This window comes from Ascaphus truei, chromosome 13 (genome assembly GCF_040206685.1).
Source record: "Ascaphus truei isolate aAscTru1 chromosome 13, aAscTru1.hap1, whole genome shotgun sequence".
Classification (NCBI taxonomy): Eukaryota; Metazoa; Chordata; class Amphibia; order Anura; family Ascaphidae; genus Ascaphus; species Ascaphus truei.
Window position 1 is genome coordinate 35,362,276 of NC_134495.1, and position 20,747 is coordinate 35,383,022.

The 20,747-nt window shown below is 57.1% G+C and overlaps 1 protein-coding gene across 7 annotated transcripts in view; it reads left to right on the forward strand.

The window, feature by feature from the left end:
* The window catches only part of ZFHX2 (zinc finger homeobox 2), a 189,988-nt gene that overhangs the window by 41,207 nt on the left and 128,034 nt on the right, over positions 1 to 20,747 (forward strand). For all 7 annotated transcript variants that reach the window (XR_012787802.1, XM_075569082.1, XM_075569084.1 and 4 more), the window contains exons 3-4: positions 14,173 to 14,732; positions 15,649 to 15,856. Coding sequence is in view for 6 of the 7 variants with exons in the window: in XM_075569082.1 (XP_075425197.1) it covers positions 14,173 to 14,732; positions 15,649 to 15,856 (768 nt within the window). In the remaining variant the exon portion in view is untranslated. The remainder of the gene's footprint in view (positions 1 to 14,172; positions 14,733 to 15,648; positions 15,857 to 20,747) is intronic.

Here is a 20,747-nt window from a genome sequence, read left to right on the forward strand (position 1 = left end):
AGTGCCCACACAATGGCCAAGCACTCCTCAATGGTGGCATATGCAACCTCCCTGGGGAGTAGTTTTCGGCTGAGGTACACCACAGGGTGCTCTCTGCGTCGTCCCCCACCTGGCTCAACACAGCTCCAATACCAAAGTCTGAGGCATCAGTCTGAATGAGAAAATGCTTAGTCTGGGGCAGCCAGTATGGGGGCCCCAGCCAGCACAAGTTTCAGTGCCGGGAAAGCAGTTTCACAGGCAGGAGTCCAGGTAATAAGCACAGGCAGTTGCTTCTTAGTCAGATCAGTCGGGGTTTTGGCCACGGCGCTGTACTGTGGGACGAACTTCCTATAGTACCCTGCGATGCCCAAGAATGCCATGACCTGTTTCTTGGTTTTTGGAACAGACCACTGAACTATGGCTTCTACCTTGGCTGGCTCTGGTTTGAGGTGCCCTCCACCCACCCTGTGCCCTAAGTACAGGACCTCTGCCATCCCTATCATACACTTAGTGGGTTTCAAGGTAAGCCCAGCCTCCCTGATCTTATCCAGCACCGCAGCTACATGTCCTAAGTGGGATTCCCAGGAACTACTAAAGACAGCAATGTCATCTAAGTAAGCCCTGGCATAGCTCTGCATCCCTTCCAATAACCTATTGACCAGGCGTTGGAAGGTAGCCGGGGCATTCTTCATCCCAAATGGCATCACTAAAAACTCATAGAGGCCACTTGGAGTGATGAATGCTGACTTCTCCCTAGCCTCCAGGGTCAGTGGGATTTGCCAATAACCTTTGCTCAAATCCATGGTGGTCAGATACTTTGCCCCCGCGAGTTCATCCAGTAACTCATCCATGCGGGGCATGGGGTAGGCATCTGACACCGTCCCGGCGTTGAGTAAGCGGTAGTCCACACAAAACTGGGTGGTCTTGTCCTTCTTAGGGACTAGGACTACCGGGCTTGCCCAATGGCTCTGGGACGGAGTAATTACCCCTAGGGTCAGCATCTCCTCTATCTCCTTCTCCATACTGGTCTTGACCTCTGCTGATACTCTATAAACGTGCTTATGCAGAGGCTGCAGGTCCCCTGTGTGCACTGGGGGTTTTGTGAGATGTGTGGTCCCTGGCATGTCAGTGAAGAGGGTGCTAAACTTAGCTAGCATGTCCCTAGCTTCTCCTCTCTGCCTAGCACTCAACTGTGCCCCTATCTCCACCTGCTCCACAGTGTTTCCCTGCCTAGCCTCCCCTAGGAGATCAGGCAGAGCATTGCTCGCCGGATCCTCCAGCAGTGGGCTACAAATGGCCATTACTGCTCCCATACTCGGTGCTCCTGTACTCCTTCAACATGTTAATGTGATACGTCTTGTGCCTCTCAGGCTCTACCTGTACAACATAGTTGTACTCATTCACCTTTCGGATCACCGGGTACGGTCCCGACCAGGCAGCCATTAACTTGTTCTCCCGAGTGGGTTTGAGAACAAGCACTTGCTGTCCTGGGATGAATTCTCTGCTACGGGCATTCCGGTCATACCAGCGCTTCTGCTTGGTCTGAGCGGCCCTGAGGTGGTCCTGGGCCACCCCCATGAGCATCTCTAACCGGTCTCGGAGATCTACTACATACTGAATCACTGAAGCATCAGTAGCAGTAGCCTCCCCTTCCCATCCCTCACGGAACAGGTCCAGAGGTCCACGTACCCTGCGGCCATATAGTAGCTCGAAGGGGGAGAAGCCTGTAGATTCCTGTGGTACCTCTCGGTAGGCAAACAGCAAGTGCTGTAAATGAATCTCCCAGTATTTTCCCTCCGCCTCTATATAGGTCCGAAGCATCTGCTTCAGGGTACCGTTAAACCTCTCACATAATCCGTTTGTCTGGGGATGGTAAGGGGTAGTGCGCCGGTGCTGTACACCGCATGCATCCCAGAGACAATGTAGTAGTTCACTCATGAACTGCGACCCCTGATCAGTTAGGATCTCACTAGGGAAACCTACCCTAGAAAAAATGTTCAGCAAAGATGCTGCCACTGTCTTGGCATCTATGGTGCCAAGCGCTACCGCCTCAGGGTACCGGGTGGCAAAATCCACCACCGCGAGGATGTAGCGCTTCCCGGACGTGCTAGGAATCATAAGGGGTCCTACATGGTCCATCGCTACTTTCTGGAAGGGTTCCCCTATTATCGGTAGGGGTTTCAGGGGTGCCTTCACACGGTCGCCCGCCTTACCCACTCGCTGGCAGGCATCACAAGAGCGGCAGAAATTGCCCACATCTCGTGATGCCCCCGGCCAGTAGTAACGCTGTAATTACCGGGCTCGCGTCCTGTTGATCCCCTGATGTCCCACTAACGGAATAGAGTGAGCTACCTGTAACAGTTGCAGTCGTTACCCCTGGGGCACTACTAGCTGTCGCTTACCGGTCACCCCCTCCTCTATCCCTGGGTTCCCTTCTTCTCTATACAGGAGTCCCTTATACCATAGGCAGTGCTCAGTGCCTTCCCCTGCCTGAGATTCGGACGCCCGAAGTCTCACGCCGGCCAGGGTAGGGTCTGTCTTCACTGCCTCCCTAAACTGGGCTCCTAATTCTGGTCACCCCCCAGTCATGTCATTGTCCGGAGAATGGGGAAGGGTGAGGGGGAACAGTAAGTCAGTCTGTGGTTGCAACTGATCCTGGCTTACCTCCCCGGGCTCCTCTGCGCCCTCCGCTAACGTTGGTCCCAAAGGCTGGGGGACTGGCGCTGCCGCCATTGCCGCGGTCTGGCTCCGGGTAACCGCCGCCACTGCAGCGGGCTTGGGCACCCGGTCGTAGGTGCAGGTCATCGGACCCAGATCGTTGCCAAGAAGAACTTCAGCATCCAAACCCGGGTAAAATCCCACCTCCCGCACATCCTGTCCCTCCCCCCAATCCAAAAAGATTCTGGCCACTTGCAAGAAACGTGGCTCTCCGTCGGCCACAGTGATCTGTATCCCAGGGCCTGGAAGCAATTCCTCTGGCCGGACCATATCAGGTCGGACCAGGGTCACTGCAGCTCCTGAATCCAGCAAGCCGACTGCTTGCCGGTCACCGACTGTGAGCGGAGTGAGATGTCTGCTCCGGCCGTCCGTCTGCTGCAGGTCTGCACTGAGATGTCCTCCGCTCCTGGCTGTAGGCACCGATGAAACCGGGACAGGTGTTGCATGGGACGTCTCATTGGGAGTTGTTTCCATGACCGGTCTGGTCGCCTTGGTGGAAGCCACCCGCACGCGGGCTACCGGCTTCGCAGCTCGGGTTCGTTGCCCCTGATGGGGTCCGCTGGAACGCAGGGGTTCCGGGCAATCTGGTCTGATGTGACCAGTGCGGTTGCAGTTGTAGCACCGGCGCTCGTGCCGGAGCTCCCCCGCCTTCTGTGGACTGCTGCCCGCAGACGGCCTCTGAGTCCATCGGGGGGTATTAGCAGATTTCTTGGCCGGCGCCGCCGCTGCTTTGGCTGGTGCCTTGGCGGGCATCAGAGCTCGGCTGGCCACATAGTCATCTGCTAGCCTCGCCGCCTCCTGGTAAGTCTTGGGCTTTTTGTCGTATACCCAAGCCCTCACCACCGGCGGGCACTGCTGCATGAGCTGCTCCTGAAAGATGAGGTCCAGCAGGCGTTGGTAAGTCCTGGCCTCATAGCCCTCCACCAAGCATATCCCGTACAAAGCCATGCGGGTCACATAGGTGACATAGGACTCCAGAGGCTGCCTCTCTTCCAGCCGGAATTTACCCCGGTAAGCTTCAGGGGTAAAACCGTACTGAAATAACAACAGTTCTTTCAGGTGGTCATAATCATCAGCATACTCATGTGGAAGCACCATCATCGTCTGCTTAGCCAAGCCAGACAGTAAGGGGTCCAAACGTGCAACCCTATGCTGGGGAAGCACCTTGTACCGCCGGCACTGCGTTTCAAAGTTCTTTAAGAAACTGTCGATCTGGTCAGTGCCTTCCACGTACTTGGTGAGATTGTGCTTGTCCAGTTTGAGTTCATCTTTGCTGGGTTGGACATGGGGGCAATAAGCGGGTCTGTTCACTGCCATATTGATAAACTGCAGCGGCTCCTCCTGTGTCCCTCTGTCACCCCACGCAGTAATCAGTGCCAACATGTCAGGGGTGAACGGACTTTTAGCCGCAGCCTCCTTTTGCACTGGCCCCGGGAGGTGCACTCGTTCCCTCCCCGGGATTCTGCCACCCCGGCACTAGGTTCCTTCCCTGATCTCCGGGCGGCTGTACAAGGGCAAGCTGAGCCGTATCCTGAGGCTCTGCAAGCCAGGCTTCATAGTCACTGATTGCTGCTATCATGTCTGCAACCTCCTGGTTCTCATAGGGCAGTCCATATTCACGGCACTTGTCCTTCAGCTGAGTTCTAGTCCTTAGGTTGGATGAGCCTTCAGCCTCGCTCATGGTTCACGGTCGCAGCAGTGAGGTGGTGTTACAACTTGTGTTAACTGTTGCACTACTGTGTGTTCAATATCTTTAGTCCCAGGAACTCGCAATTACTCTCGAGTTCCCACTATATGACAGGGTCCCACAGAACACTGTAATATAGGTTCAGTTCAATCCCGCCGCTGCCACCAGTTTTATTAATAGCGTGTGACGGTAACTTTGTGACAGGCTATAATAATACACCAAATAACTGGGTTGAACTGAACGAGGCTTAGATATAATAAAGTATATTTATTCCTTAAATATTTGAGCACAGCAATATAGTACAGTAACAGGCAGGAAAGTAACACTTACTTGGGGATGGGGGATGAGAAGTATCAGATAGCAATTCTCCAGCAATCAGGTAATAATCAAGATGGTATTTGAAGACAATGGATATAGGGTTGACCACAGTTTATATATCTTTATAACCCTATTCTTAACATTGAGTACAGGCTATTGGATAACAATTACCTGTAGCCAATCTTTAACGTGGGAACACATTTTAACTCATGCCCCCCAGCTAGTTAGCCCATGCGCACTAGGACCCTTTCTGTAGCCCCACATTTACATCAGGGACGTCGGACAGTCTACCAAAAGGAATATCTGGCAGGATGACCCTTGTTTGTAGGTGTAAAATATGACACTCACAAACCACTCTAGTTTGAGGCGTCTCCGCCTTCAGGTAAACAGTGAAGGTGGCAAAACCCTTTGAACAGTACTTAGTCTCTAGACATTGGGTCGCCTCTCTGACCATCTGCTTCTTTTTGTGCAAAGGAATCTCCTCGGGTTTTTATCCCTGCCTTGGGATACAACATTAAAGGTAAAACATAAACATATTAAAATATCCGGTTCCGTTGGGTCCAGTGGGTCCAAACTACCCAGATCTCAATGCCGGAACTGGGACACCATATGGTCCAAGTTTCAGCCCGCTATGACCTTCGGAACCGGAGATACACAAATACTACTTAAACCGTTTCCTATTTTAATACAAAATTCTCCGCTGTAAATGAAATCACGGTTTTTCACTAAATCCCCATTGAAAACAACGGGCTCCGCCGCCATAGACTTTCAATGGTAAACCGCCGCCATTGGCAGCTATTGGAATCCGCCGCCATAGACCTTCAACGGGTCATCGCCGCCATTGAAGCCTATAGGGTTTCTCCACCATAGCCAGTCAATGGGAACCAGGCCACTATTGAAGTCTATGGGAACAACCCCCGAACCTTTAAGGTGGTCCATACTCCGTCGGGTTGGACAGAGAGGGTCAAGGATGGTTCTGCAGTCATGCCGGAGCAGTGACTACAGGTACCCCAAACCCTGGCCCTCTGGACCCTCCAGAACCGGAGATATGGGCTTATGGTTTGTAGCGTTTCTGACTTAGTCATTTTCTTGAGCTGCTTCTGCCGCCGCCATTGGAACCTATGGCGCGACCCGCTCTTTCAGCACGACCCTTTCCGGGGGTCCTGGATTCGGGGACCCGGTGGTGGTCGAGTGGGGGGTGGTCTAGGAACTAGGGGCAAAAAGAATTTTATTTCTGGGTGCCCTAGAACCGAAGATTCCCACGCCACTTAACGTTGAACTTGACTAATCAGTGATCAAAGCTCTTTTTCAGATAAAGTATCCGCTTTGCGGTTTTGCGGTTAGGACGGCAGCCAACTCGTTCCTGGAAAGCGCCGTCGAGGAATCTCCATTGAAGTCAATGAGCCCATTGACTTACAATGGGAAACCGCCGCTCCTCCTCTCGGACGCCACCTGCTGGTCTTCGAGGGAAACAGGTCCGCCATTGAAATGAATGGAGCTTCAATGGCGGCCTATGGGACCCTGCAAAATGGTGCCTGAAAAGGCGGGAAAATTAAACAAAGGGCTATAATCACTATACAGCTATTAACCCTTGCCCTCCCAGATGGATCCCAGTGTGTGTGTGGTGCAGACACTGACATAATAATAAAACATGGGAACAGGGGAACATACATTTTCATGATATAACAAGGTGCAAACCACATTCCTGGACCGCAGTCCAGTTAACCCCTTGTCTCCCTGGTGAGGTCAGGGGGTGGCCATATGGGGTGCAACCCCTTTAATACCGGGCCAAACCCTCTCTCTAAAGGGTGGTTTCCTGGTCACGGGGCATAGGGAGTAATTTCCAGGTCACGTGGCATCTGGAGTAGTTTCCAGGTCATGGGGTGTCGGGATTAGCTTTCAGGTCAAGGGGCGTAGGGAGTCGCATCCAGATCACAGGTTGTAGCAAGTAGTTTCCAGGCCAAAGTGCGTAGGGAGTAGCTTCCAAGTCACGGGGCGTAGGGAGTAGGTTACAGGTCACAGGGTTAGGGAGTAGTTTCCAAGTCCCAGGGCCTATGGAGTAGTTTCCAGGTCATGGGGTGTCGGGAGTAGCTTCCAGGTCACTGGGGGTGGATAGTAGTTTCCAGGTCACAGGGAGTAGTTTCCAGGTCATGGGGCATATGGAGTAGTTTCCAGGTCAAGGGGGGTGAGGAGTAGTTGCCAGGTCATGGGGTGTCGGGATTTGCTTCCAGGTCACAGGGCGTGGGGAGTAGCATCCAGGTCATGGGGCGTAGGGAGTAGCTTCCAGGTCATGGGCCTAGGGAGTAGCTTCCAGATCACGGGGCGTATATAGTAGCTTCCAGGTCAAGGGGTGTAGGGAGTAGTTTCCAGGTCACGGGGTGTAGGGAGTAGTTTCCAGGTCAAGGGGTATAGGGAGTAGTTTCCAGGTCAAGGGGGGTGAGGAGTAGTTGCCAGGTCATGGGGTGTCGGGATTTGCTTCCAGGTCACAGGGCGTGGGGAGTAGCATCCAGATCATGGGGCGTAGGGAGTAGCTTCCAGGTCATGGGCCTAGGGAGTAGCTTCCAAATCACAGGGCGTATATAGTAGCTTCCAGGTCAAGGGGTGTAGGGAGTAGTTTCCAGGTCACGGGGTGTAGGGAGTAGTTTCCAGGTCAAGGGGTATAGGGAGTAGTTTCAAGGTCACGGGGTGTAGGGATTAGCTTCAAGGTCACGGGGCGTTGGGAGTAGCTTCCATGTCATGGGGTGTAGGGAGTAGTTTCCAGGTCAAGGGGTGTCGGGAGTACTGTAGTTTCCAGGTCACGGGGAGTTGCTTCCAGGTCAAGGGGTGTGGGGAGTAGCTTCCAAGTCACAGGGTGTGGGGAGTAGTTTCCAGGTCACGGGGTGTAGGGACTAGTTTCCAGGTCAAGGGGTGTCGGGAGTACTGTAGTTTCCAGGTCACGGGGAGTTGCTTCCAGGTCAAGGGGTGTGGGGAGTAGCTTCCAGGTCACAGGGTTTGGGGAGTAGTTTCCAGGTCAAGGGGTGTCGGGAGAAGTTTCCAGGTCAAGGGGTGTGGGGAGTAGCTTCCAGGTCACGGGGTGTGGGGAGTAGCTTCTAGGTCACGGGGTGTGGGGAGTAGCTTCCATGTCAAGGGCTGTGGGGAGTAGTTTCCAGGTCACGGGGTGTGTGGAGTAGTTTCCAGGTCAAGGGGTGTCGGGAGTAGCTTCCAGGTCACGGGGAGTAGCTTCCAGGTTACGGGGTGTAGGGAGTAGTTTCCAGGTCATGGCACGTCGGGAGTAGTTTCCTGGTCACGGGGCTTTGAGAGTAGTTTCCATGTCATGGGCGTGGGGATAGTTTTCAGGTCACAAGGCATAGGGGTAGTTTCCTGGTCACAGGGGGTTGGGAGTCCAGGTCACGGGATGCGGGAGTAGCTTCCAGGTCACTGGGCATGGGGGTGGTTTCTTGGTCACGGGGCATAGGGAGTAGTTTCCAGGTCACGGGGCAAAGGGAGTAGTTTCCATGTCACGGGGCATAGGGAGTAGTTTCCAGGTCACTGGGGGTGGGTAGTAGTTTCCAGGTCATGGGGCATATGAAGTAGTTTCCAGGTCAAGGAGGGTGAGGAGTAGTTGCCAGGTCATGGTGTGTCGGTATTTGCTTCCAGGTTACAGGGCGTGGGGAGTAGCATCCAGGTCACAGGGCGTAGGGAGTAGCTTCCAGGTCACGGGGCGTAGGGAGTAGCTTCCAGGTCCCGGGGTGTAGGGAGTAGCTTCCAGGTCAAGGGGTGAAGGGAATAGTTTCCAGGTCTCGGGGTGTAGGGAGTAGCTTCCAGGTCAAGGGGAGTATGGAGTAGTTTCCAGGTCACGGGGCATAGGGAGTAGTTTCCAGGTCACAGGGCATTGGGAGTAGCTTCCAGGTCACTGGGGGTAGGTTGTAGCTTCCAGGTCACGGAGTGTCAGGAGTAGTTTCCTGGTCAAGGGGTGTCAGGAGTAGTTTCCAGGTCAAGGGGTGTGGGGAGTAGCTTCCAGGTCATGGGGCATCTGGAGCACCTTCCAGGTCACGGGGCGTAGGGAGTAGCTTCCAGGTCACGGGGCGTAGGGAGTAGCTTCCAGGTCACGGGGCGTAGGGAGTAGCTTCCAGGTCATGGTGCGTTGGGAGTAGCTTCCAGGTCACGGGGCGTTGGGAGTAGCTTCCAGATCATGGGGCATAAGGAGTAGCTTCCAGGTCACGGGGTGTAGAGAGTAGTTTCCAGGTCACCGGCGTCGGGAGTAGTTTCCAAGTCGGGGTGTCGAGAGTAGCTTCCAGGTCACGGGGCGATGGCAGTAGCTTCCAGGTCATGGTGCATAGGGAGTGGCTTCCAGGTCACCGTGCGTGGGAAATTGCTTCCAGGTCACGGGGCGTCGGGAGTAGCTTCCAAGTCATGGAGCATAGGGAGTAGTTTCAAGGTTACGGGGCCTATGGAGTAGTTTTCAGGTCAAAGGGGGTGGGGAGTAGTTTCCAGGTCATGGGGTGTCGGGATTAGCTTCCTGGTCACAGGGCATGGGGAGTAGTTTCCAGGACACGGAGTGTAGCGAGTTGTTTCCATATCACAGGGCTTCGAGAGTAGTTTCCAGGTCACGGGGCGTGGGGATAGTTTCCTGCTTACAGGGTGCTGGGAGTAGTTTCCAGGTCACGGGGCGAGGGGGTGGTTTCCAGGTCACGTGGCATCAGGAGTAGCTTTCAGGTCAAGGGGCATAGGGATTCGCATCCAGGTCACCGGTTGTAGCGAGTAGTTTCCATGCCAAAGTGCATAGGGAGTAGCTTCCATCTCAAGGTACACGGAAAGTAGCTTCCATGTCACGGGGCATCGGGAGTAGCTTCCAAGTCACGGGGCGTAGGGAGTAAGTTCCAGGTCACAGGGTGTAGGGAGTAGTTTCCAGGTCAAGGTCTGTATGGAGTAGTTTCCAGGTCATGGGGCATGGGGAGTAGATTCCATGTCATGGGGCGTGGGGATAGTTTCCAGGTCACGGGGCGTAGGGAGTAGTTTCCAGGTCAAGGAGGGTGGGGAGTAGCTTCCATGTCATGGCACGTCGGGAGTAGTTTCCAGGTCACGGGAGGTGGGGATAGTTTTCAGGTCACAGGGCATAGGGGTAGTTTCCTGGTCACATGGGGTTGGGAGTAGCTTCCAGGTCACTGTGCGTGGGGTTGGTTTCCTGGTCACAGAGCATAGTGAGTAGTTTCCAGGTCACGTGGCTTCGGGAGTAGTTTCCAGGTCACTGGGGGTGGGTAGTAGTTTCCAGGTCACAGGCAGTAGTTTCCAGGTCATAAGGCGTAATTGAGTAGTTTCCAGGTCAAGGGGGGTGAGGAGTAGTTGCCAGGTCATGGGGTGTCGGGATTTGCTTCCAGGTCACAGGGCGTGGGGAGTAGTTTCTAGGTCACGGGGTGTAGTGAGTAGTTTCCAGGTTACAGGGCGTTGGGAGTAGTTTCCAGGTTACAGGGCGTAGGGAGTAGCTTCCAGGTCACGGGGTGTGGGGAGTAGTTTCCAGGTCAAGGGGTGTCGGGAGTAGCTTCCAGGTCACAGGGTGTGGGGAGTAGTTTCCAGGTCACAGGCGTTTGGAGTAGCTTCCAGGTCACGGGGTGTAGGGAATAGCTTCCAGGTCACGGGGAGTAGCTTCCAGGTCACGGGGTGTGGGGAGTAGTTTCCAGGTCAAGGTGTGGAGAGTAGCTTCCAGGTCACGGGGTGTGTGGAGTAGTTTCCAGGTCAAGGGGTGTCGGGAGTAGCTTCCAGGTCACGGGGAGTAGCTTCCAGGTCACAGGGTGTGGGGAGTAGCTTCCAGGTCACGGGAGTAGGGAGTAGTTTCAAGATCATAGGGTGTAGGGAGTAGTTTCCAGGTCATGGTGCATAGGGAGTGGCTTCCAGGTCACGGGGCGTTGGGAGTAGCTTCCAGGTCACTGGGAGTAGCTTCCAGGTCACGGGGTGTCGGGAGTAGTTTCCAGGTCACGGGGTGTTGGGAGTAGCATCCAGGTCACGGGGTGTCGGGAGTAGTTTCCAGGTCACGGGGCATAAGGAGTAGCTTCCAGGTCACGTGGTGTAGGGAGTGGATTCCAGGTCACGTGCGTAGGGAGTGGCTTCCAGGTCACGGTGCGTAAGGATTAGCTTCCAGGTCACGGGGCGTTGGGAGTAGCTTCCAGGTCATGGGGAGTAGCTTCCAGGTCACGGGGTGTCTGGAGTAGTTTCCAGGTCACGGGGTGTTGGGAGTAGCTTCCAGGTCACGGGGCATAGGGAGTAGCTTCCAGGTCACGGGGTGTGGGGAGTAGCTTCCAGGTCACGGGGTGTAGGGAGTAGTTTCCAGGTCAAGGGGTATCGGGAGTACAGTAGTTTTCAGGTCACGGGGAGTAGCTTCCAGGTCAAGGGGTGTAGGGAGTAGTTTCCAGGTCACGGAGTGTCTGGAGTAGTTTCCAGGTCAAGGGGTGTCGGGAGTAGCTTCCTGGTCACGGGGTGTGGAGAGTAGTTTCCAGGTCATGGGGTGTGGGGAGTAGCTTCCAGGTCACGGGGTGTGGGGAGTAGTTTCCAGGTCAAGGGGTGTCGGGAGTAGCTTCCAGGTCACAGGGTGTGGGGAGTAGTTTCCAGGTCACAGGCGTTTGGAGTAGCTTCCAGGTCACGGGGTGTAGGGAATAGCTTCCAGGTCACGGGGAGTAGCTTCCAGGTCACGGGGTGTGGGGAGTAGCTTCCAGGTCACGGTGTGGGGAGTAGTTTCCAGGTCAAGGGGTGTGGAGAGTAGCTTCCAGGTCACGGGGTGTGTGGAGTAGTTTCCAGGTCAAGGGGTGTCGGGAGTAGCTTCCAGGTCACGGGGAGTAGCTTCCAGGTCACGGGGTGTGGGGAGTAGCTTCCAGGTCACGGGAGTAGGGAGTAGTTTCAAGATCATAGGGTGTAGGGAGTAGTTTCCAGGTCACGGTGCGTAGGGAGTGGCTTCCAGGTCACGGTGCGTAGGGATTAGCTTCCAGGTCACGGGGCGTTGGGAGTAGCTTCCAGGTCACGGGGAGTAGCTTCCAGGTCACGGGGTGTCGGGAGTAGTTTCCAGGTCACGGGGTGTTGGGAGTAGCATCCAGGTCACGGGGTGTCGGGAGTAGTTTCCAGGTCACGGGGCATAAGGAGTAGCTTCCAGGTCACGTGGTGTAGGGAGTGGATTCCAGGTCACGTGCGTAGGGAGTGGCTTCCAGGTCACGGTGCGTAAGGATTAGCTTCCAGGTCACGGGGCGTTGGGAGTAGCTTCCAGGTCATGGGGAGTAGCTTCCAGGTCACGGGGTGTCTGGAGTAGTTTCCAGGTCACGGGGTGTTGGGAGTAGCTTCCAGGTCACGGGGCGTAGGGAGTAGCTTCCAGGTCACGGGGTGTGGGGAGTAGCTTCCAGGTCACGGGGTGTAGGGAGTAGTTTCCAAGTCAAGGGGTATCGGGAGTACAGTAGTTTTCAGGTCACGGGGAGTAGCTTCCATTTCAAGGGGTGTAGGGAGTAGTTTCCAGGTCACGGAGTGTCTGGAGTAGTTTCCAGGTCAAGGGGTGTCGGGAGTAGCTTCCTGGTCACGGGGTGTGGAGAGTAGTTTCCAGGTCACGGGGTGTGGGGAGTAGCTTCCAGGTCACGGGGTGTGGGGAGTAGTTTCCAGGTCAAGGGGTGTCGAGAGTTGCTTCCAGGTCACGGGGTGTGGGAGTAGTTTCCAGGTCACGGGGTGTTGGGAGTAATTTCCAGGTCACGGGGTATTGGGAGTAGCTTCCAGGTCACGGCGTGTGGGGAGTAGATTCCAGGTCAAGGGGTGTCGGGAGTAGCTTCCAGGTCACGGGGTGTGGAGAGTAGTTTCCAGGTCACGGGGTGTGGGGAGAAGCTTCCAGGTCACGGGGTGTGGGGAGTAGCTTCCAGGTCACGGGGTGTGGAGAGTAGCTTCCAGGTCACGGGGTGTGGAGAGTAGTTTCCAGGTCACGGGGTGTGGGGAGTAGTTTCCAGGTCAAGGAGTGTCGGGAGTAGCTTCCAGGTCACGGGGAGTAGCTTCCAGGTCACGAGGTGTGGGAGTAGTTTCCAGGTCACGGGGTGTTGGGAGTAATTTCCAGGTCACGGGGTGTTGGGAGTAGCTTCCAGGTCACGGCGTGTGGGAGTAATTTCCAAATTTCCAGGTCACGGGGTGTTGGGAGTAGCTTCCAGGTCACGGCGTGTGGGGAGTAGTTTCCAGGTCAAGGGGTGTCGGGAGTAGCTTCCAGGTCACGGGGAGTAGCTTCCAGGTCACGGGGTGTGGAGAGTATCTTCCAGGTCACGGGGTGTGGGGAGTAGCTTCCAGGTCACGGGGTGTGGGGAGTAGTTTCCAGGTCAAGGGGTGTCAGGAGTAGCTTCCAGGTCACGGGGTGTGGAGAGTAGTTTCCAGGTCACGGGGTGTGTGGAGTAGTTTCCAGGTCAAGGGATGTCGGGAGTAGCTTCCAGGTCACGGGGTGTGGGGAGTAGCTTCCAGGTCACGGGGAGTAGGGAGTAGTTTCAAGGTCATGGGGCGTAGGGAGTAGTTTCCTGGTCACGGGGTGTTGGGAGTAGCTTCGAGGTCACGGCGTGTGGGGAGTAGTTTCCAGGTCAAGGGGTGTCGGGAGTAGCTTCCAGGTCACGGGGAGTAGCTTCCAGGTCACGGGGTGTGGAGAGTATCTTCCAGGTCACGGGGTGTGGGGAGTAGCTTCCAGGTCACGGGGTGTGGGGAGTAGTTTCCAGGTCAAGGGGTGTCAGGAGTAGCTTCCAGGTCACGGGGTGTGGAGAGTAGTTTCCAGGTCACGGGGTGTGGGGAGTAGCTTCCAGGTCACGGGGTGTGGGGAGTAGCTTCCAGGTCACGGGGTGTGGGGAGTAGCTTCCAGGTCACGGGGTGTGTGGAGTAGTTTCCAGGTCACGGGGTGTGTGGAGTAGTTTCCAGGTCAAGGGATGTCGGGAGTAGCTTCCAGGTCACGGGGTGTGTGGAGTAGTTTCCAGGTCACGGGGTGTGTGGAGTAGTTTCCAGGTCAAGGGATGTCGGGAGTAGCTTCCAGGTCACGGGGAGTAGCTTCCAGGTCACGGGGTGTGGGGAGTAGCTTCCAGGTCACGGGGAGTAGGGAGTAGTTTCAAGGTCATGGGGCGTAGGGAGTAGTTTCCTGGTCACGGGGTGTAGGGAGTAGTTTGAAGGTCACGGGGCGTAGGGAGTAGCTTCTATGTCATGGGGCGTAGGGAGTATCCAGGTCATGGTGAGTGTGGAGTAGCTTCCAGGTCATGGGGTCACAAGGCATAGATAGTAGCTTCCAGGTCGCCTGGTGCAGTGAACACCTTGTAGGTCACGGGGTGTCAGGAGTCTTTTCCAGGTCAAAGTGACCCCAAATTTAGAGTTGATCCTTGGGGCTGGTTGGGTCAGAATATAGGACTCTTAAGTCTTTTTAATCCCCACTCATTGTAGGCTGAGTGTGAGTATATACAGCGGTTTCTCTCCCCCTCTCCTCTTAACTCTGTCTCTTTGCTCCCTTCTCCCTTCAGTTTGCAGCCTCCTCGCTCCAGACTCCCATTTAGGGGGTCCCCAACTCAGCTCCCCGGCCCCTTCCAGCGTTGCCATGGCTACACCGGCTCCCCAGCCAGACCCCCCGTCATCTCCCAAGCCGGACGAGTCCTCCCCCGGGGTATTCCGCTGCATGGTGTGCCGCTGCTTTACGACGGACAGCCTGGAGGGGCTGCTGTCCCACGCTGGGCGGGGCCGCACGCTGCCTGAGCGTGAGTGGCGGGAGGTGAGGGGAGACCTGCACTGCTGCCGCCTCTGCTCCTACAGTACGCAGCTCAAAGCCAACTTCCAGCTGCATCTCAAGACCGACAAGCACGCCCAGAAGTACCAGCTAGCTGCCCACATGCGGGAGGGCGGCGCCCCGCCGGCCCAGGCTCAGGCCTCAGCCGCAGAGCTACCGATCAGCGGCTACAGCCAGGCTGCCTCCTTCCCCCCGCTGCACCTGCGCTGCAACCTGTGTGGGGTGGAGAGCAACAGCCGGGAGAAGATCCAGCTCCACGTGCAGGGAGGGGGACATGGGGACAGCCTGAGGGGGTACAAGGTGATGGGGGGACAGTCTGAGGTGATACAAGGTGATGGGGGGGGGGGACACAGGGAAATCCTGGGTGGATACAAGGTGATTGGGGGACAGCCTGAGGGGGCACAAGGTGACCAGAGGGGACAGCCTGAGGGGGTTTGAGATGAAAGGGGGGGAGACACAGGTACAGCCTGGGGGGAGGGTGCAAGGTGATGGGGAGGACAGCCTGAGGTGGTACAAGGTGACAGTGTGCGTGTTATCCCGTGTCTTACTCTGTGTGAATGATATCCATTGTGTAAATTATATTGCATGACATCCCGTGTGTGACATTGTGTGCGACATCCTGTGTGCGTGATATCCCGTGCGTCAGTGTGTGTGACATCCCGTGTGCATGACATCCCGTGCGGCAGTATGTGTGACACCGTGTGCGTGACATCCCCTGCGGCAGTATGTGTGACACCGTGTGCGTGACATCCTGTGTGTGACATTGTGTGCGTGATATCCCGTGTGTCAGTGTGTGTGACATCCCGTGTGCATGACATCCCGTGCAGCACTTTGCGTGACATTCCGTGTGCCTGAAATTCCGTGTGCGTGACATCCCATGTGCGTGACATCCCGTGCGGCAGTGTGCGTGACATCCCGTGTGAATGAAATTCCGTGTGCGTGACATCCCGTGTGCGTGACATCCCGTGCGGCAGTGTGCGTGACATCCCGTGTGCGTGACATCCCGTGCGGCAGTGTGCGTGACATCCCGTGTGAATGAAATTCCGTGTGCGTGACATCCCGTGTGTGTGACACTGTGCACCTGATATTGCGCCTGTGACACTTTGTGACCACGTTATAATCGGTGTATAACCCTCTGCGTGACCCTGTATATAAGCTGCCACGTGTGGCCCTGTAACTCCTTGTGTGTGAAATCCCGCACGTGTTCCCTGTGCAGTTCCTGCAGACGCTGGAAGGTGCTGGTGGGGGAGAAGCGTGTTTCCACTGTGCCCCGTGTGACAGCAGCATGGGGTCACGCCTCGGGGCGATGTCACACCTGCGCTCAGCGGGTCACCATCAGAACCTCGCCCAGTGGCGGCTCACGCAGGGGGAGGTCGGACTGGATGCGATCATCACCATCTGCAGGAGCCCCCCACAAGAGAGAGGTAGGGAACCCCATACCCCTGAGCAGTCAGGACCCCCCCCTCCGCCGGAGAGAGAAACCCACCAAACCATGAGCTGTCAGGAATCCCCACGCAGGAGAGAGAGACCCCCATACCCCTGAGCAGTCAGGAAGCCCCCGCAGGAGAGAGAGAAACCCCCATACCCCTGAGCAGTCAGGACACCCCCTCCGCCAGAGAGAGAAACCCACCATACCATGAGCAGTCAGGAAGCCCCCCGCAGGGGAGAGAGACCCCCATACCCCTGAGCAGTCAGGATGCCCCCGCAGGAGAGAGAGAGAGACCCCCATACCCCTGAACAGTCAGGAAGCCCCCCGCAGGAGAGAGAGAGAGACCCCCATACCCCTGAGCAGTCAGGAATCCCCCGCAGGAGAGAGAGAGACCCCCATACCCCTGAGCAGTCAGGAAGCCCCCGCAGGGGAGAGAGACCCCCCATACCCCTGAGCAGTCAGGAAGCCCCCCGCAGGAGAGAGAGAGACCCCCATACCCCTGAGCAGTCAGGAAGCCCCCGCAGGAGAGAGAGAGACCCCCATACCCCTGAGCAGTCAGGAAGCCCCCCGCAGGAGAGAGACCCCCATACCCCTGAGCAGTCAGGACACCCCCTCCGCCAGAGAGAGAAACCCACCATACCATGAGCAGTCAGGAAGCCCCCCGCAGGGGAGAGAGACCCCCATACCCCTGAGCAGTCAGGATGCCCCCGCAGGAGAGAGAGAGAGACCCCCATACCCCTGAACAGTCAGGAAGCCCCCCGCAGGAGAGAGAGAGAGACCCCCATACCCCTGAGCAGTCAGGAATCCCCCGCAGGAGAGAGAGAGACCCCCATACCCCTGAGCAGTCAGGAAGCCCCCGCAGGGGAGAGAGACCCCCATACCCCTGAGCAGTCAGGAAGCCCCCCGCAGGGGAGAGAGACCCCCCATACCCCTGAGCAGTCAGGAAGCCCCCCGCAGGAGAGAGAGAGACCCCCATACCCCTGAGCAGTCAGGAAGCCCCCGCAGGAGAGAGAGAGACCCCCATACCCCTGAGCAGTCAGGAAGCCCCCCGCAGGAGAGAGACCCCCATACCCCTGAGCAGTCAGGAATCCCCCCGCAGGAGAGAGAGGCCCCCATATCCCTGAGCAGTCATGAAGCCCCCGCAGGAGAGAGAGACCCCCATACCCCTGAGCAGTCAGGAAGCCCCCGCAGGGGAGAGAGACCCCCATACCCCTGAGCAGTCAGGAAGCCCCCGCAGGGGAGAGAGACCCCCATACCCCTGAGCAGTCAGGAAGCCCCCCGCAGGAGAGAGAGACCCCCATACCCCTGAGCAGTCAGGAAGCCCCCCGCAGGAGAGAGACCCCCATACCCCTGAGTAGTCAGGAAGCCCTCCGCAGGAGAGAGAGAGACCCCCATACCCCTGAGCAGTCATGAAGCCCCCGCAGGGGAGAGAGAGACCCCCATACCCCTGAGCAGTCAGGAAGCCCCCGCAGGAGAGAGAAACCCCCATACCCCTGAGCAGTCAGGAATCCCCCCCGCAGGACAGAGACCCCCATACCCCTGAGCAGTCAGGAAGCCCCCGCAGGGGAGAGAGAGACCCCCATACCCCTGAGCAGTCAGGAATCCCCCCGCAGGAGAGAGACCCCCATACACCTGAGCAGTCAGGAAGCCCCCGCAGGGGAGAGAGACCCCCATACCCCTGAGCAGTCAGGAAGCCCCCGCAGGGGAGAGAGACCCCCATACACCTGAGCAGTCAGGAAGCCCCCCGCAAGAGAGAGAGACCCCCATATCCCTGAGCAGTCAGAAAGCCCCCCGCAGGGGAGAAAGACCCCCATACCCCTGAGCAGTCAGGAAGCCCCCCGCAGGAGAGAGAGACCCCCATACCCCTGAGCAGTCAGGAAGCCCCCCGCAAGAGAGAGAGACCCCCATACCCCTGAGCAGTCAGGAAGCCCCCCGCAGGGGAGAGACCCCCATACCCCTGAGCAGTCAGGAAGCCCCCGCAGGGGAGAGAGAGACCCCCATACCCCTGAGCAGTCAGGAAGCCCCCCGCAGGAGAGAGAGAGACCCCCATACCCCTGAGCAGTCAGGAAGCCCCCCGCAGGAGAGAGAGAGACCCCCATACCCCTGAGCAGTCAGGTATCCCCCCGCAGTGGAGAGAGAGACCCCCATACCCCTGAGCAGTCAGGAAGCCCCCCGCAGGAGAGAGAGAGACCCCCATACCCCTGAGCAGTTAGGAAGCCCCCCGCAGGAGAGAGAGAGACCCCCATACACCTGAGCAGTCAGGAAGCCCCCGCAGGGGAGAGAGACCCCCATACCCCTGAGCAGTCAGGAACCCCCCCGCAGGGGAGAGAGAGACCCCCATACCCCTGAGCAGTCAGGAATCCCCCCCGCAGGAGAGAGACCCCCATACCCCTGAGCAGTCAGGAATCCCCCCGCAGGGGAGAGAGAGACCCCCATACCCCTGAGCAGTCAGGAAGCCCCCGCAGGAGAGAGAGAGACCCCCATACCCCTGAGCAGTCAGGAAGCCCCCCGCAGGAAAAGGTTATGAGAAGCGGCACCCCTAAATTCCAACTCGTCTCTGAGGCCAACATTGTTTCTCTCTCGCTCTCCCACCTCTCCCCCCCCCCCTCTTCTGATCTCTGCCTGGCTCTCAGCCCCTCCCCCCCCCCCTCTTCTGATCTCTGCCTAGCTCTCAGCCCCTCCCCCCCCCCCCCCTTCTGATCTCTGCCTGGCTCTCAGCCCCTCTCTCCCCCCCCTCCTGATCTCTGCTTTGCTTTCAGCCCCTCCTCCCCCTTTCCCCCTCTCCTGATCTCTGCCTGACTCTCAGCCCCTCTCCCTCCCCCCCCCTTCTGATCTCTGCCTGGCTCTCAGCCCAACTCCTCCTCCCCCCCTTCTGATCTCAGCCCCTCTCCTCCTCCCCCCTTCTGATCTCAGCCCCTTTCCTCCTCCCCCCTCTTCTGATCTCTTCCTGACTCGCAGCCCCTCCTCCTCCACCTCTCCCCCCCCCCTCCTGATCTCTGCCTGGCTCTCAGCCCAACTCCTCCTCCCCCCCCCTTCTGATCTCAGCCCCTCTCCTCCTCCCCCCCCCTTCTGATCTCAGCCCCCTTTCCTCCTCCCCCCCTCTTCTGATCTCTTCCTGACTTGCAGCCCCTCCTCCTCCACCTCTCCCCCCCCCTCCTGATCTCTGCCTGGCTCTCAGCCCATCTCCTGATCAATATGTTATGATTTTGGCAGCTGTTCAATGGTGTTCAAGAACTTTAACACTTTAATTAGCTGAAACGGGAATAAATTCCCCAGTACTGTCACTTTTCAGTATAATCGTTTATCTAGTGACACTGGGCCTGTCCCTTCACCCAGCCTGTCTGTCCCTTCACCCTGTCTGTCTGTCTGTCCCTTCACCCAGCCTGCCTGCCTGTCCCTTCACCCTGCCTGTCTGCCTGTCTGTCCCTTCACCCTGTCTGTCTGTCCCTTCACCCTGCCTGTCTGTCTGTCTGTCCCTTCACCCTGTCTGTCTGTCCCTTCACCCTGCCTGTCTGTCCCTTCACCCTGCCTGTCTGTCTGTCTGTCCCTTCACCCTGTCTGTCTGTCCCTTCACCCTGTCTGTCTGTCCCTTCACCCTGCCTGTCTGTCCCTTCACCCTGTCTGTCTGTCCCTTCACTCTGTCTGTCTGTCTGTCCCTTCACCCAGCCTGTCTGTCTGTCCCTTCACCCTGTCTGTCTGTCTGTCCCTTCACCCAGCCTGTCTGTCTGTCCCTTCACCCTGTCTGTCTGTCCCTTCACCCTGCCTGTCTGTCTGTCCCTTCACCCTGTCTGTCTGTCTGTCCCTTCACCCTGCCTGTCTGTCTGTCTGTCCCTTCACCCTGCCTGTCTGTCTGTCCCTTCACCCTGTCTGTCTGTCTGTCTGTCCCTTCACCCTGTCTGTCTGTCTGTCCGTTCACCCTGTCTGTCTGTCCCTTCACCCTGTCTGTCTGTCCCTTCACCCTGTCTGTCTGTCTGTCCGTTCACCCTGTCTGTCTGTCCCTTCACCCTGTCTGTCTGTCCCTTCACCCTGTCTGTCTGTCCCTTCACCCTGTCTGTCTGTCTGTCCCTTCACCCTGTCTGTCTGTCCCTTCACCCTGTCTGTCTGTCTGTCCCTTCACCCTGTCTGTCTGTCCCTTCACCCTGTCTGTCTCTCTGTCTGTCCCTTCACCCTGTCTGTCTGTCTGTCCCTTCACCCTGTCTGTCTGTCTGCCTGTCCCTTCACCCTGTCTGTCTGTCTGTCCCTTCACCCTGTCTCTCTGTCTGTCCCTTCACCCTGTCTGTCTGTCTGTCCCTTCACCCTGTCTGTCTGTCTGTCTGCCTGTCCCTTCACCCTGTCTGTCTGTCTGTCTGTCTGTCCCTTCACCCTGTCTGTCTGTCTGTCCCTTCACCCTGTCTGTCTGTCCCTTCACCCTGTCAGTCTGTCTGTCTGTCCCTTCACCCTGTCTGTCTGTCTGTCCCTTCACCCTGTCTGTCTCTCTGTCTGTCCCTTCACCCTGTCTGTCTCTGTCTGTCACTTCACCCTGTCTCTCTGTCTGTCCCTTCACCCTGTCTATCTCTCTGTCTTTCCCTTCACCCTGTCTCTCTGTCTGTCCCGTCACCCTGTCTATCTCTCTGTCTGTCCCTTCACCCTGTCTGTCTCTGTCTGTCCCTTCACCCTGTCTGTCTCTCTGTCTGTCCCTTCACCCTGTCTGTCTTTCTGTCTGTCTCTGTCTGCTTATCTGTCCCTTCATTGCCTGCCTGTCTCTTCACCCTGTCTGTCTTTCTACTTGTCTCTCTCTCTCTGTCTGCCTGTCCCTTCACCCTGTCTCTGTCTGTCTCTGTCTTTCTACATGTCTGCCTCTCTCTGTCTCTTCACCCTGTCTGTTTCTCAGTCTGCCTGTCCCTTCA